Source organism: Frieseomelitta varia, unplaced genomic scaffold (genome assembly GCF_011392965.1).
Source record: "Frieseomelitta varia isolate USP_RPSP 00005682 unplaced genomic scaffold, Fvar_1.2 scaffold_352, whole genome shotgun sequence".
In the NCBI taxonomy this organism is placed as follows: domain Eukaryota; kingdom Metazoa; phylum Arthropoda; class Insecta; order Hymenoptera; family Apidae; genus Frieseomelitta; species Frieseomelitta varia.
Window position 1 is genome coordinate 132,960 of NW_025110093.1, and position 17,540 is coordinate 150,499.

The 17,540-nt window shown below is 40.1% G+C and overlaps 2 protein-coding genes across 12 annotated transcripts; both read left to right on the top strand.

Annotated features, from left to right (window-relative positions):
• The first annotated feature begins 1,301 nt into the window (after positions 1–1,301).
• On the top strand, positions 1,302–7,837 carry LOC122530691. 11 transcript variants are annotated; one of them, XR_006307072.1, is made up of 9 exons: positions 1,302–2,446; positions 2,905–3,320; positions 4,351–4,439; positions 4,516–4,679; positions 5,668–5,919; positions 6,561–6,659; positions 6,732–6,921; positions 7,043–7,123; positions 7,712–7,837. XR_006307072.1 is itself a non-coding variant. In XM_043657873.1 (8 exons), exons 4-7 carry the CDS (start codon positions 4,623–4,625, stop codon positions 6,912–6,914), a joined length of 591 nt encoding a protein of 196 aa, XP_043513808.1. In that variant the 5' UTR covers positions 1,302–2,446; positions 2,905–3,320; positions 4,351–4,439; positions 4,516–4,622; the 3' UTR covers positions 6,915–6,921; positions 7,043–7,253. The 11 variants fall into 11 exon arrangements, 9 of the variants coding, with proteins under 9 accessions (XP_043513808.1, XP_043513803.1, XP_043513807.1 ...); XR_006307071.1 differs by having other exon boundaries at positions 6,732–7,123; XM_043657873.1 differs by lacking the exon at positions 7,712–7,837 and having other exon boundaries at positions 7,043–7,253.
• Positions 7,401–9,504, top strand: LOC122530690. The gene is made up of 4 exons (XM_043657866.1): positions 7,401–7,888; positions 7,967–8,065; positions 8,150–8,295; positions 8,983–9,504. The coding sequence occupies exons 1-4, from the start codon at positions 7,655–7,657 to the stop codon at positions 9,140–9,142; spliced, it is 639 nt and encodes a 212-aa protein (XP_043513801.1). The 5' UTR covers positions 7,401–7,654; the 3' UTR covers positions 9,143–9,504.
• Positions 9,505–17,540: the final 8,036 nt, after the last annotated feature.

The window sequence follows — 17,540 nt, forward strand, 5'->3', positions numbered from 1 at the left end:
ATAGCCAAGCATTTATTGCCGCAACAATTGACACTTTCGAAATACCTTGATATTTGAGAAATGAGCGGATAAAAAGGCAACTTTTCTAAAACGGAGCGCGTATGTCTGTCGAACAAAGTCCGACGTTGGCTTTAACGACGTTACGAAAGTCAAAGGCAGCTGAGACCGAGGCGAATTGTAACTTGATTTCAAGTTGGAAATCAAGGCGCCATTCAGACAGCAAAATCGAATTAACACTTTCGAAGTCGGTGCTGTTTCGTCGAGACGCGGTCCACTTGTCTTGTAAAATTGTGTCTCTGTGATCCTTCTGCTTCTTTCCCGATCGACGAAACTCGTTTATTTCCAACCGTTTCTCAATGCTCAAAACGTACGTTGGAAAAGAAATTTTATTCAAAAATTATTCGATCCATAACAATTACTGTCTGAGCTTGCAGAAAAGAAAAAAAAAAAGAGGAGATCTTATAAAAATGTAAGTCGTCCCTTAGCGCATCTCTCATTGCAATTGTATTTATCCTTCTCACTTCGTCTAATATTTCTTCATTATTTTTATCTATTACTGTGACTACATCTTTATCTCACTTGTCTTATTATCCATCACTGTAATTATTATATATTATATACAATAATAATAATTATAAATGATATTATATATAATTAATATATAATTATATTATATTCATATTAATTTATATTATATTACACACATCTTTATCTCATTTGTCTTATTATCCATCACTGTAATTATTATATATTATATATGATAATAATAACATAATTATAAATGATATTATATATAATTAATATATAAATATATTATATATAATTATATTATATTTATATTAATTTATATTATATTACATTAATTTATATAAATATAAATACATTAATATTATATTATATATATTTCTTTACGTATAAATACTCTCATTTTATTTATTCCCCTGTACTCTGAAAATATATTTCTCTTGATTTTGCACTCTGACACCTGCCACTTTGTCTTTTTCTGCGTTTGTTCGAACAAATGAAAAACGAATTAAATTCAATCTAACTAAAAATTGTCTCGTATTTCGGAGCGTGGTCACGCGTAACAAAATCAATTGGAGTTTATTTGAATGGCACTTTTAGCCAAGATTGTGCAAGAAGTGTCGACGATCAACAAGTTGTCCGCGTAGGAGAAAACCTGTGGCTTCAGCGCATACGTCAACGAACTGTTCCCTTGAATCAGGACGATTATACTACCATATTATATACTTGTGTCTTTCGTCGAGTCGTTGATGAAACAAGTGATTGCACGTAGTAAGTTCATTTGAGAGATACGTCAGTCACTCTCGATCGAGAGTTTCGTTCACTTCCCTCTCCTCTTTCCACGCGCGCCGCAGAAAAATGTCCTCCCAGGAATTTTGCACGAAACAGCACTGACTCACTCGGATGAAAGTGGAAAGACCAGGATAAAGCCTGCACTGGCTGTTCTATGATCATGACGAGTGTGTGGCGAGTTGTTACGCGGGATATCCCGAGGATTTGCAGCGGTGTTCGTGTTGAAATGTTACTTTTGCGTACGTAGAATTGAGGAAAAATTATCGTAATATTTGCGGGTTTCTTGCATTTTTGCGCGATCGTAGAATTGAGTCAAAGTTGGACATAATTTCGAATAAATATTTGTTCGAGATAATTATTCGTATATAATTATCCGTTTATTCCTTTTGTTCATTCGAGTGAATTTTTCGAATAATTATTTGGCAAGTACATGTTATTTTTGCACGTGTTTTCATACTTATAACACGCGTCACATTTAAAGGAAAGTTCATTGCAAAAATAAATGTGAGGAAAATTGCGAATACGATAAGGATGTAAAGAATTGTTTCATCTTCCCTTACGTATGACATAATATAATTAAATAAATACAATAATGAGATTCTTATTTGAACACTTATTATACGAATAAATTTTTGTTCGAACAAATACTGTACACGTAGCAAATATATTTACTTTATTGTTACCTATTGTCATTTGTTCCAATTCGCTGCAATAATTATCAAGATCAATTAAGAGAATAATTAAGACGATATTACCAAAGAATTTGCTAACAACGTACGTGAGCAATGATATTGTGTATGATAATATCAATAGCATTGAGAAATTCTTCCACAGCGCAGAAGCACACCTACACATATTTATAACAGTGTGCTATAGGTTGGCTGTGATACAGATCTTAGATACTTTCACGCCGAGACCTTGTATTAAAGCAAATGCATTGCTAATGTTGTTTCGTGATACAGTTTATCAAGAACGTAGTGATCTCTAGAAGGGAATAAAAATAATCCAATAGTTACGTGAAGAGAATAAAAATGTGAAACAATCCAATACGTTGTAATAATATAATTTCATTCCGTGCAAGGTGTTTTCGGAAAAAACGCGATTCTGTGATGAAGAAATAAAAGATAAAGTATATTTGAATTCTATATTTTTTTGTGAATTTCCTTTTGTTCGAAAAGGAAACAAATTCGAGGTCCATTTTCTTGAAAATGAAGCTTCAAACAAACAGAATATGTTATATTCCACACTTTTGATTTAGTTTTGCATGTAGAATAATCCTCAGCTAATTTGTTCGTTTCTATCCAATTCAGAATTAGAGAGATCCAAATAGACTTGAGAAATTTCGAAAATCGAGAGTTCCAAATGAGGAAAATTTTATTCTCTATTTCCGACCTCGTTTTCGCGTATCTTTAAATTCGATTTTCTAAAAAAAAAAAAAAAAAAAAAACGAACGCTTTAACAAACAATTTTCCCTCTATATTTCTATCCAATGTAAAATACACACGTAAATAAAAAGAACTTTTGTCAAAAATCCACTCTGATCGTTACCCTGACGACTAATCTATTAATTCCACGGAATAATAATAGATCACGAGCTGAAATCATGATCCGACAAGTGGTAAGAATAAATGCGGAGAAGGAATGGCTGGGTGCCTCTTAAAGAAGGTTTTCTCGGTGGTTGAAAGAGACAAGAAGGTAAAGCGGTCGAGTTTTCATCGAGGAGCGAGGGGGCAGGGCGGGGAGAACTCTTCTTCCAACTCCTTACCAACTTTTACTCGGGCGAGCTTCCTTCTGCACCTTCGATTCTCCCTGTTCAATTTGCCACCCTTATTCAGTCGTCGAAAAGCTAAGAAACGAATGTACCTTTCCTCAATACACTGTGCCGTCGTCATGGCTACCACCGTCTTGGATAATCTTCCGCCTCCAAGGACATGTTCTCCGTTATATCAGGCTACTTTATTTCTCATTTCGATGGAATCGTCGCCGGCAATCAATTTTATCTCGTAAGAACAAAATCGACGCTGTCTTTTCTTTTCTTCTTTTTTTTTTTTTTAATATCTTTCTTCATATTCGGTAATGAGACCAAGTAAAATCGAGCTTAATCGAAAGGTTTATGGTCGTGTCAACAACAGTTTTAATTATCGAACATACTGTGTAATTTGAAGGGCGTTAACAAGCAATTTAACATTGGTCAAAATGGTCAATTTATAATTTTCAGTAGATATATATTTTATAGATTAGAAATGTTGTATTTTTAGAGACTTAAATGTTTTAAATAGAAGCTTGTGTGCTCTGTCGTGCTGTAAAGTTTCTCTATTCCTTTTACTTTAACGTCGTTGAATGAAAATTTTATGATTCAGTCTCGTAAATAGGTTAACAATTAACGCAAATGCGAAGAAAGAAGATCTGAAATTGAACAATTAGGTATAAAAACGTGACAGTAATTGTTAAATTATTACATATCTGTTTTCTGAAAGGGCTCATTTACTTCAGTGAAATGGCTTCAATTCCTCTTCTAACTGTCCTTTCACACTCCCCTCAGTCAGTTCTTATAGTGAAGAAAATGTCATTAACAGAGAGACGGACTGGAGCCTGGAAAGACAATTTCCTGGTGTCTCATGGTCCACCATTTCCTTTGACTAAGCTTCGTCTATTCTGTCCCGCAAGAATCAACGGGCTTTGAATCATCATGCTCAGCCCCTTTCTAACTCCTTTGACCATTCTACTACCACTAATCTCTGCTTGACACTAGTCGTTATTGTATCTCTTTTGCGTAATTGAAAAAAAGACGTGTAATAATCTCGATTAACGCTCAAGATATAGTGAAGAGCACAATTGTACCAGCAACAATGAAAAATTGTTGATAATTTAAACTGATATATTTTCACAAAAAAAAAAAAGAAAAAAAAAAGATTGGATTCATTTTAAAGATTAAAGTCTGTTTTTGGACAATCGTGAAATTTGTCCTTCTTGAAGATGATGTTACATTTGTAAAATTTTTTTCGTGACTAAGTCTGCTACTGTCTTCAACAGGTGTACGAGAAATCAATTAATTGAAATGTTTATAATTGACAATGAACATCCAGTTGCCCAATATTATTGAATTTAAGAAAAAATATTAGGTAAGTCTTAAGTAACATTAGGATGGATACTCTCTCTACTAAATTTTTCCTAAAATCGCGTTAATATGATTAACAGTTACAGTTGGGGAGAGCCATGGCGTGAAAGGAACAGAGTATTATTCGTAGCCATTCGTTTTCTAGCTGGCAAGAGAAGAGGCTATCGGCAAATGTACTGCATTATGTATGAGCGACGCCGATTCAGAAAATGAAGCCTCTTTAGGAGTCGCCGATATAACCGAGGTTCCGTGTATTTCTTTCTCTTATTTTTCATTTCGATAAAAAGAACGATAACTTCCCTTTCGAAATTGTGCGTGACAATCGTATGAAATTGTCGCTGCGTCAACAAAATCGAGGAGGCGTTGAATTTTGTTATCCCTGCGGAACAAATGTCATAACCTAGCTCGCCGATGAGGGAAGAGACGTGTCCGTGAGAATGTTAAATTAACGGTGTGCAAAATTAATCGAAGGACAGTTACGATTGTTGATCTCGCTCTGTGGGCTAGGAAGAATTTTGTCGTTCGCGCGCGCGCGCGCGCCATATGTCTTTGTCCACGTCAGAAAGAAGAGCGACACCGAGAGAACACACTACTCATGTTATTTTCTTGTCGCAAATGCATCTCCAGATCCTTCGATCGAACGTTTAACGGTACGTCCTTGGTCCTTTGTCCTTTTGGTTTTCTCATTCTCAGTCTCTGTTAAATAATCCCTCAATGGTTCTCTCCATAGTTCTCAAGATTTCTCGAAGAGGATAAATTTCGACTTAGGTAGAATTTATTGTGGTATTTGAACAGAGATTTTTTTTTCTATCTCTTTGAATTTTTATTTTATTTTATTTTTATTTTATTTTCTTTTATTTTTTTATTTTACTTTATTTTTATTTATTTATTTATTTATTTTATTTTATTTTGTTTTATTTCATTTTATTTTATTTTACTTTGTTTTATTTTACTTTATTGTATATTATTTTATTTTATTTTATTTTTTTTATTTTATTTCGTTTTATTTTATTTTATTTCATTTGATTTTATTTCATTTTATTTCATTTTATTTCATTTTATTTTATTTCATTTCATTTCATTTTATTTCATTTCATTTCATTTCATTTCATTTTATTTTATTTTATTCTATTTTTATTTTTACCTTTGAAACGACAAAGAAATTGAGCAAGATTGTTTGTATCATGAATACGATTCGCAGTAACGAGTAACATTATAATGCTTGTTGTCAGGACATGGATACCGTGAAGGAGTACTTGGGATACATCAATCCTCACTGGATAGCGGTGGTGGTGACAGGGATGTACACTCACCTTCGGCAAATTTGCGTGATTGGCCTGTGCTTCGACGAGGAGAGCACTCCTTTCGACCCGTCGTACGCGTCGGTGCTCTTCGTGTTCTCCGTACTGTGTCTCCTTGCGGAGTACAGACTTTGGCCTAGGACGCTCAAGGAACCGCCGATTCAACTCCTCTATATCTACGAGGTAAAACGAAGCCTCGGGTTTAAAGATTTTATCACGAAAATGTGACTTTGCACCACTATTTTTTGACAAAGATATGCAAAAATGATTTCAGGCCTCGAAGTCGATGTTCTTATACACGGATATCCAACCTTTTAGATTTTCTTCTGGGCCTTATTTTTAAATTACAAAAATTCCTTGGGCCGCACATAGTTCACATATTTTTTTATCAGTTCAATGTAACCTATATTATTTACTTTATCGACCGCTAGCCTATTAATCGGCTACTATTTACCGCTACCAGTCGGTAAAGTGTTAAAACAATTTTCACAGTGAAACAATACATTGATTAGAAAAACATATTTAAACATATTATATTAATGAAACAAAAGATTGCAAATTCCCTGAATTGTCCACACGCGAAAGATATAAAAATGTAAAAATCTCTAATTTGACGAGCTAAACTTTTATCAATAAACATAGTGTAATTACCAATTATCCCACGAACGATTGTTCAAGGACCGTCGGTAAGTAAGGCGAGCGGTAAAATCTACGCGGTAACCTAACCTAAAAGGCGATAAGAGGAAAACGCGGCTGTCAAAGTGTTAATTACACGCAAGCTCGTAACTTTTATACATATTTCATACATATTTACGTTCGCATAGATGCTGGTTGCGGCGCTGACCACGAACTTGACGACGCGTGCCATCTGGGTGCCCCTCATGCACGTCATTTACTGCCTAACCCAAGAATCCAGCAAATGCGTGAGTTTTGCTCGTTCGCTGGCGAGTCGCGGAGAAACATGAAACGAAGTGAAAATAAATTGGTGTTTTCAGTTATTGTGGTTCAACACGCTGCTGGGGCTGGGCCGTTACTCGTTTCTGACCGAATTCGCGTATTACATGGCGAGAGACTGCGCCGCCATGCACATGGCCTTCTGCCTCTCCGTTCTGTCGTTCGTTTGGATGTTAGACGCCACCGAGTCTTTGGACGCGATTCTGGACACTTGGGCCAAGTAGTGAACCAGTAATGTTTCGTTTTATAAGACGCTCGTGTCGTAGAATGATCGCGAACGGTCTACGCTGTCCGAGTTGTCCGAGAATTTGACCGAAACTATCTCGTAACGATTTACGTCGTTCGTGTTCAGGGAAAGAACCGGCGGACTTCTGGGCCTCTACAACGGTAACAGGAAACGTATCAGTTTTGCAAATCCGGAAGTGACGGATTGGTTCGTATACAAATTCATGTGCAGCACAGATACTTACAGTGAGAGCAAACCGGTCGTGTGATCGATTTCTATGTAATTCCTTCATGTGATGTACATGTATTCTTTTAATAAATTTTTTGATACTATCGAAGATATTATACTATAATTTATAAATTAATTATTTATTTAAATTATTAATATATATATATATATTTTATATTATATTAATATATATTAATATATTATTTTAACAGATTAGTGTTTTAAATTGAACTGTATGTAATGTACAATAAATAATAATTGTATTAATATTAACAGTTGCATTAAGGCTTTTGCTTTTTAAACAGCTAACGTAAAATTTTATGAGTACGTGCAGTAGTATCGATTATTATCGAACGTCAACGATCGAACAGTAACCCGTACGCTACGTCTCGTAGATTAATTTGTTAAGTGTTGTCCTTCAACTCTTGAGAGCTCTCCTTGGATAATTTATTTCAAAATATCAACACAACTGATATTGAGAATTGGAGAAAAGGAAAAAAAAAAAAGAAAATGACGAAGTTACTTCACACGATTGGCGCGCTCTTGTTAAACGCTTTCGGGCTTCAGATATTCCGGACGTGTTTCGCCAACGCCGTAGAGGACGAGGAGTGCGGATCGCTGCTGTCAGGGCCGCCATTTAGCTCGGTTTTCTTCAGCATCGGTGTATACGTCATCGTCGTGAATTCCACGCTGTTCCCGCGGTCTTTTCACGCGCCGAAAATGGTGTTTCTGATACTGTACGAGGTTAGCCATTCTTTATTTCATCTTTCGAACGACAATCCTTGTCTGATCCTCGTTTGATCTGTTTATTTTTGATACTAGTTTTTAGCTACCGCGTTTATCCTGGAATTCGCGTCGGCCTGCATCTGGACACCGATCGACGTGCTCTTGTCGACGACGTTACCATCCTACATTTGCCACGTAATGTCACGATTCACACTAACGTGTTCTTATAATTTCAAGCTTACGTTTGAATTTTTTTTTTTTTTTTTTCTTTTAAAGTAGACGCTTCGACAGCTGGGATTCGACGGTGCAGCGGTTTCATTTTTAGCGGACAAATCTTTGACGACGGTTTTAACTTACACCGTGGCGATCGCGTTCCTCTTGCTCACGCTTCACGTTGTGGATGCTGTCGATTATGCTGTCCTTAGGTATAATTGTTCAATACTTAATATTTATATAAATATCATTTAATAATTTAATATAATTAGTATATACATTATACTGTAATTTAGTATAATTATTTAACATTTAATATTTTGTTGTCACCGTGCAAGACAGAAAATGAGGTAAAGTTAGTGAGTATTAGGTTTAGATTTAGCGTAATAATTGCGACGATAATATAATATAACGTGTATTGTTTGGTTGATTATTTTTTATGAATTTTATTGAGGAATTATAACTGTTATAACCAGAATTAAGAAACAGTTGCAGTTAAATAACAATAATTTTTTTATTGCAAATAACGATTATAAGTAAAAAAAAAAATGTTATCTCATTATCTCAATGATTATTATTGATGAGAAAAATTCATTTCTTTATGACAGTTATCTCTTTCTTATAATTAGTCGTTCGTGATAGTTATCGATGAGGGAAATTTATTTCGATTTCTTTCTTCGTTAATTTCATTTCATGAGATTTACGAATACGATTTCAAATGCAATTACAAACGCGAAACAATACTATTTTCAGCGACCGAGATCGAAGAATTTTTCTTATTTACAGTTATTCAGAACAGTTTTAAATTTCGGTTGCTTTCCTTCGTCGATAGTGGTCATAAAAAAAAAAAAATTTTCTTTTTTCGAACGAACTAATTACATCGGTCTGTTTATGTACAGAGATTGTGGGACAATGTGTTTCTTAACTCACGTCCAAGAGAAACTTTGGGCAAGAATGCAACGAGAATTTCCATTCTTCGTCGAAGCGGCCAAAGGCTCCTGTCGTTGTAAAGTTCGCGGGAAAAGACGTAGTAAAAGTCGCGGCAATAGCGGTAGATAGCCTCGACATGTTCTGAACGAAATAACGAAATGTAAATTGATCGCTCGACGATTGAAAAAATCACCGATTAACGATTACACGTTACGAAAGTTGATGATTACGATTACCAGATCACATTTAGTCACTGTGATTGCAGTGAGTAATTGATTACTGTCCGACTCTGGCCAGAGGGAAATTCTTGATTCATCCAGATTAGGTTTCGCTGTTCAGATTGAAAAGACAGAGGGCGGCAAATTTATTTTTATGAAAAAGAAGGCATTTATTTCGTTCGAACTGAAATGCAAAGTACAAATGGTATAGATAATATAGTGGTAATAATGTAATAATAATTAATCGTTAATAAATATCAATTCAATTAATAATACGGTGTACCAGTATACTGTGGGATATTATATATACGGTAATTGTACTACACGGGATGTGTTCAGTGGCAGCGTTACAATCATTTTGTCGTCGAAGTGTATTATAATACAATGGTTTTTCTCTTTTTTTTCTTTTTTGTTCCATTATCGCCGACCGACGAAGATAATAAGTCGGCTCCTCGATTGTGCCGGTTACATTTTCCTCCTCGTATTATTATACTTTCTTCCTTCTGTCCCTTATCGCGCCACACTGACTCCTCGACTTCTAGAAATTATCGATCTTTTCTCGGGAGGAAGGTTAGGATCGGGATGGAGGAGGGAGCGCTGACCAAGACAATGCGAAAAAGTACTTATTCTGCTCGATGTCCAGAAATATTCTAGTTGAATGCAACGCGTTAATCAGTTGTAGCAAATAACGAAGCTACAAATACGATAATATTGCAAAGAAAAAAAAAAAAAAAAATTAAAATTCAAAAAAAAAAACAAAAAAAAAAAAAAAAAAAAAAAAAAAAGGAAAAAGTGCGGGAGAAAAGGAAAAAGAGAAAGATTGAAGGGAAAAGAGGAAAAAGCGAAAGGAAAGCCTCTCTTTCGCGAACGTTCTCGCCCTCGAGCCACCAGCTTCTTCCTCCGTACCTTCGTAAGTTTTTTCCTTTCCGACAAGCTCTCATTAAGCTCATTTGCCGCTTAATATTAAGTGTCCTTTCTCAAGGATGGTCCAAGGCACGCTCGCTCCTCCTACGGAAACTCCTGATTCTTCGCCGGCGCTTCCTCGCAATTTGCATAATCGCGAAGTTCGCCGCCATCGCGGGGAACAATCGCGCGCGCCCTCGCGAGCCAACGAGGTCTTTTCAACGAACCGGACCGTGAAAACCGTGGAAAACGCGCGCCACCGCTCGAGACAATTTCGAGACAGTGGCGATTAACACGTTTCGACGATTCGTCGGCTGTCCGACGCTGTTGTTGATTTCTGGCCTGCTGCTTTCGGTAATATCGTCGCCCTTCCTTCCGTGATGTACGCGCCACGGTGATAAGTCAGGTGGGGCGGTTGGAAATTGCGAGCTCGGTGCTCAGCTGTTTCCACACGGAGAAACGAGGCAATCACGCGCGATACCGCGTGCCGTACGGCTGATCAGCTGGACGCAATACGCGCTACGCCGGCGGCGGTTCTACGGCCGAAATCGTTGCCAACGGGCGTTTGTTTAGTACCTCAATATTCAAGGGCTAGCCTCGAGCCGCCGCGTTTCGCGTTCCATACCCGCGCCATATGCGTTCTATTGCCCCGTTGCTCAAGTGCCAGACTAGGCTTTCGCCTAGTTGTCGAATGGGTCCAGTTATCCCGCACGATTGCACGGTACAGTTTCACTGCGGTGAGATTGAAGTATTTTTATGGTGGTAGTAAGTAGACTCATTTATTTGGACCCTACGCAAAGTTAATTATTTATTCTTTTGATTTCCTAAGTGAAACTCTTCTCAACTTATTGCCCATAAAAGACTAACACTCTCGAGCGCGTAATGATGTCGATTGTGTCGATTGTCGTATCGAAATCCTTCGTATGATCGTAAAGTCACAGTAATCTCTGTCAGTTGAACAAGTCTCCTTTCTAACTACATATATACATGGAAATATTCTTCCTGCAGCAAGTCGCATCGGACGCGGTCAAACGTGCCGAACACGTGAAAGCAATTACGACAGCTGAGAAACGCGGAATATGACGCGATTGCGCCATTTTCGTAGTTGATTGCGAAGTAGCTGTCTTCCGGGCGGGATCTCGAAGAGAAAACGAGAACCGCGAATAGCCCGATACTTGGGCATGAAAAGAGGGAAAAAAGGGGATGGATGGTCGTGCAAGCGGTCGGCGAGAGAATCAGAGGCGACGTCGACGGACGACGTGGAACGTGCGGGGGTAATAGCTTGAATTTCGGTGATATTACGAAACCAAGTTGACGACTAACGAGACACATTCATCAGCCGCGCGAAGATACAAGGAACGAGTCTCGTTTCCCTTCCCTGTCAACCTACTTCAATTCGCCCCGAATAACGCACTTCAGTCTCCCTACGTCCCTCGCGGCGTGAACACACGCGTGCACGTGTGTGTGTCTGCGTGTGTCGGTGCGAGCCGAGAGAGTGTGTCTCGGCAGTCGTACAATTTAAACGATATATACAAGTGCACAGCTGCGCGGCTGGCTCGCAGGACGACGCATAGTTTCGCAAATTGTGTCTACGTGTCCATTTTGGCCTTATTGTTGGTTGGCCGATCTTCTCGTCTGGATTTCCTGTCGTGGTCCATGCGCGTGGTCCACACACACACACACACACATACATACATACACAGGCGCGTACGTATATTTCTTTTTTCCTCTCTCCTATTTCGCGGCAAAATTGCGGGGATAATAAATTTTTATCGCTCGCCAGCTGTTGTTTGCTTATTCCTCGGCGCTTCGCTGATAAAATTGCTTCAACTCGCTGCCGGTGATTTTTCTTCCGCGCGAAGCCGCGGTGATTCGGGACGCACACGCCGTGAACGGTATTCATTGCGAGCAGTATTCGCGCTCGGACGTCGATATACGTAACTATCGTGACGAGTGTTTATCAAACAGAAGCGTCGGAATTGAAAGCAGGCAATCGAGAGGAGGAATCGCCTGTATTTTTTACTCGATCGAAGAGGCAATTTACCGCGGATAATATTCGCGAAATCCGCGGTAAATTATTCCGCGATCGCCGTGCAGTTTTCCCCTCCGACGACGAACGAAGGAGGAGAGCAAAACACGTCGAATCGAGTGGTCCCTTCTCGAGGATTCGGCGCGTTTCATTAAGTACATTCACGTTTTCCGTGAACCTGAGAAATCAGTCGCGCGAATGTGTCGGCCAGTGCAATTACATTATGCAGGTCTCGTTCTTTTTCTCGGTGGTAGAGAGCAGAAAAAAGCTAGAGGATGAAAGAAAAGGTATATAAGAAAGGGGAGAGACCGCAGAACCACCTGCTACTACTAGCTTGTTCCACAACTCTCTGTAGTCGTAACTCGCGAACCGACGATCCTCCCCGAGTCCAACCACGAGTCCCAGTGGCGTAACGCGTGATCTCGTATCGCCTTTCGAACGAATCTCGGCGAGATATTCTCTTGGTTCGGCAACTTTGGTTTACGCTCCGCGAGAACGACCGGCGGAATCTTCCACTTTGCGGAACAGTTCGGCGACTAGTTGGCCAACTCGGGCGAATAAATTCGAAAACAATTTCCATCGATCGCCGGGGATTTCCAACCTCGTTTATTTACCATCGAACTTGCGATCTCCGCGTGCACCGGAAAGCGGATACGGGTACGATTTCGACGTTCGTTTTTCATTTACGAGCGGAAAGTTTACCGGCCGCGGCCGAACTTCGCGCGACGTGCCACTCGAATTACGCGAATCGTCTCGTCGACGACCGGAGGGTCGGGAACTCGAACGATTTTCGCGAACAACGGCGTCCGCTGTTGGAAATCGGGACGCGAATACCAGTGAAATTTCCGAAATATTCGAAAGACCGCAAATTGCCTTCCCACGACTAAATTTTGTAAGAATCTCTCGACTCAATCCCTATTTTCGTAGTAACTAACAGGAAAAAGTCCCAATACGACGATGACAAAAATGTTGATTACATTCTCGCTAAATCTGTACACCCTCATCACCCATGCACACGAACACAACCTAATATTTTATTTTATTTTGATATTTATTATTTTTATTTTAATTTATATTTATATTTTATTTTAATGTTTATTATTTTTATTTTAATTTATATTTATATTTTATTTTAATATTTATTATAATTTCACCCTAATATTTTAAGTTAACCCTAGACTTGGGCTAAAACAAACAATCCCAGGCCTAGCCTTCGCAACAACAATTCCAAACGGCAGGCGACGATTAGATCTCACAGAAGAATGTTTCGACTCGGGTTTCCTCATCCCACAATTGTATCGACGAATTAGAAATTGCATTTTTGAGAAAAATTGATAAAACTTCGACCGTCCGCAAAGTTTTCTCCACGAGGGGTGATTTCAAATAACCGCGCCACTTCGTTTCACGCGAACTCGACGCTGATTGTGATTGTCGGAAAAAGAACGTCCGGATCTACTGAATTTCTGGCTGGTGCTGCGAGAGTGGGTCACTTGTAACCGATGTCTGGTTCTGTTCGAGCTTCCGATGAAATTGCACGGGTCAAAAGTGGATGAAATGCGCTTGAAACTGTCACAGAGGTGGAATCATGAAGGTGGAATCAGTTCGACACATTCCCTGCTCGATATATCGATGTACTAATAGGATTAGAAGTTCACGCTTCTTTTACTCTCACGATATTACTGTCTTGAAATCGATGTATTTTATTTGAGCATAATCAGAGGTATAGAAATCGTATTCTTCTGTGGAATTGATAGATCGACACGCTTAGAATTGACATTAAGGTATCAAGTGAAACATAATAATAAAAATGAAATTTAATTGTCGAAACTCTCAATTCATTTCAAAATAATTTCCATTCCAGATAAAATTAGCACGCTCGTTAAAATCCATCTATCCGCGTACAAGATCCTATTATTTGAACAAAGAATTAATAGGTGGTTAATACGGGGAATTAAGGTTGAAATTCTGCTATTCAATTTCGTTCGTTTTTCATTGTATATACGGCACGATGCCAATAAATAACACCCGCGTTCCGGCCATAAAATGGGCGCGCGATCGTTGTTAATCCTCGAAACGTTCACGTCAAAAGCTCTCGTACAGAGGCGATACAGAGAAGTGTCGAGTGCTGTTGTGGACAAGTGGATGCATTTGTATTTAGACCTCATATAATAACCAGAATACGTCAACGTTCGTTTGATGCCATACATGCCGTTAAACACTCGACAGCCTTTATCCATCATAATTTTCGCAGCGAGACCAGGAATAGGCGAAGGCTAGGAATCGGTATGAAGGTGACAATCGATATTTGCCTGAATTTAAACTTTCCCATAAACTTTTCTTCACCTGTTTCTTTTGAAAAACGATCGGCGAATCTTGTTTAATTTTTCCGAGCTAACGTTTAGCTCGCCGCAGACTTTTCGAAATTGGCGACGTTACTCGGCAGCAAGATTTCTCCTCTGTGTTTCGTCGACGGTTCACAAACGAGCCCGGCCCTCGCCCGGAAATCGAGAACGAGGGCCGCGGCGCGTACCTCGCCTACCCAGTTAGAATGCGGTCGCGGAGACGTCCAAGAACGTCCAAGGAAATGGATATCGGTGCTCGGGACCGTATGTAACTTTGCGCTCAGAGCCGTCGTAAGCCCCTGTATCTTGCCTGCAGCCACTCTGGATTTAAAGTTAAATCCGCTGGGCTAATGCCGCGCCGGGAGTTATACGCCGTGCGTTTAATAAAACCACCGAAGAATAGAGCGCGGCCGGCGTAATTTCTGTAATTGGCCGAGTTAACGTGCCGCCCGTTAATTAGCCCACACGCGTACCAAACTTCTTTGCGTTCGTTAATTGCCACGTCTCGCTCGGCTAAATCCCATCCTCGGCCGGCTTTGATTTATATTTTTAGTTTCCGGACGATAAAGCCTCTCCGCGGTATTACTTCGCTTTGCATAGTGCAAAGGGAAGTCACTTTTCGTTGTTGCTTGTTTCGCAATCCTGAGACTCGTGATTGATTATTAATAGTGTCGTTTCTGTTGACGAAACGAGACATGAATTGAATATACTTTGGTGCTCAAACACGTACTGCCAATAAACAGAGAAATCAGAAGCAGTCTTAATTAAACAAAACTATACAGTTGATTCGTATCCACTAAATAGAAAGTGAACGAACCCTCGGAAACACATTGTTGACAATAAGAATGCTGTTACGTAAGTACAGGGTGATAGTATAGAGTGGAATTGCCCCATATGTGATCAGACATTGCCGAAGCGGTGTCAATTACGTGTTATTCGACAAGCAGTATATGAAACAATTCTTAAAAACGCAATGTCAACAGGAGGATAGCCTGTACAGTAGTAGAATATCCCAGTGTATAGTCAGACACTGCAGGACCTAATAAACAATACAAAAATCATATACATACTTAGAAATTGTCTATTAGATAATTAAAGAACATGAACACACATTAAACTGACCAGCATTGACTAATGACGCGTAAGTAGAGTAGATCAGCGTATAGTCAGACATCGAAAAATCCTCAAACAGTACGCTGAACCATGCTTTGAAGTCGACTGTTATCGAAAAAGGAGAGTGTCTAGCAAACAGCCAGCAATAACAACGCTCGAGTAGAATAGCCCCGCGTGTGGTCAGACAATACAGAAGCCACAGGCGGTGCAGCAGCGAATCCGATAAGTAGAATAGTTTCGCCTTTGATCGGACATTGTCAGCAAAACACCAACAGTCTGTACGTATGTAGATACGACGTAAAGTCGACGGTCAAAGTTTCGTTACCGCACAGCGTCGTTATCCAGAGGCGAAACTATCGATTTTCGCGTTTACCGTGCGGCGATTAATAAACGGCGGGAGAGATCAGCCGGAACGAAAATTAAACGACGGGATGCGATGGGAAGGATCTCTCCTCGAAGGAACCGATCCATCGGACGCCAATTAGACGCGATATCGGGTCAGCGGGACAGCTCAGCTGTCGGCTCTTACGTTTTCAATAATCCGCTTAATACCGCTGGATGCGCCAATGGGAAACGCGCGAACGTTAAAGCGATCAGAATCGAATTATTCGATTTCCCGGCCGTTTCTGCGTGTCTGCCGGACTCAACGGCGAGGATTCGCCGTTCGAAGCCACTCGAATGGAGCAACGCATAACGATCATCGCATGAATTGCAACATTTCGGGCTCGATGCCCGACTCGAGGCATACTGCACCCCGGATTACGCTGATATTCGCGGCCATGCTCCGCTGTCATTACAATTTCAAAGCGGCGCTGAGCATCACCGGGCCGATTCAACTCTGCGCTTACACGCCCCTACGAACTCTCTTCCCTCCCCCTCCCCCTCCCTTTTCCTGTCTGTCTCTCATTTTTTCTTTTTTTTTTTTCTTTTTCTCCTTTTCTACACTTTTTTTTCGCGATTCCTTTCACCGCCGCGTCTCGCTTCCGGCCGCAATCAAGCGGCGACTTCAAAGCGATTTTTCGTTGCCGGCGTCGCGGTTATTCTCCCGATTCGTTTCCGTGGCGGCTCTGCGCGAGCAACCGAAACCGGCCTGGCATTTCGGGATTTCGACGAACGCGCCAACCACTTTCCGAGAGGAACTTATTTACATGAGAGAGGAACGGTCGAAGCTATCGGAAATTTATCACCACGAGAGAAGAATTACTCGTCCGTCGTGGTCAATTTATCCGGATGTGGAACTGCTCTCGCGAGATTCTGTCAGAACTCGGTTTCAACCCAGTTTCTTGAAAGACACCGCGTCGAATCGCAAGCAAGCTCGACGTCTCGATATCACATTGGTCATCTCGCCTTTGATTCAACGTTTCGTACACGTCGTCGTCAGACGTTACTTTCCTTAATTTGCTCCGTCGTCGGTAACGACGACGTTGCCCGTCAGCAAACTACGAACGGTGACGCGAGACTTTCCTTCGATGTCTCCGTGTCTAAACGCTCTAAACAGTAATCGACCGTGATCCGCGCACACCGTGCTACATTTTCTACGTGTGTAGAAGCATAAAGCTGTTGACGTAAGCTTACTCGCAGGATGACTACCCCATTATACGTGCAATCTGCTTAGTATCATGGTGCTCCCGAGTGCATCCGCTTTAATGGAAACTTGACTCTCCTCGAATTATGTAACTCTTCTTTGTGCAACTCTGCCCCCCCCCCTCCCTCTCCCACCATCTTCCCCTCCCTCTCTCGGTTGCCTGTCGCCATTTTATGAAAAGCGAACGCCTTACATACGAGATACAAGATACCATTGACGTGGTGTAACAGTTCGGCTTGGCTATATTGTACGCGCGCAAAGTTACGAAACGACAGCCAAAATTGACTTTACGCCTCCATTTTCGAGTAGACACTCGCGATCATGTTAACGGATTTAT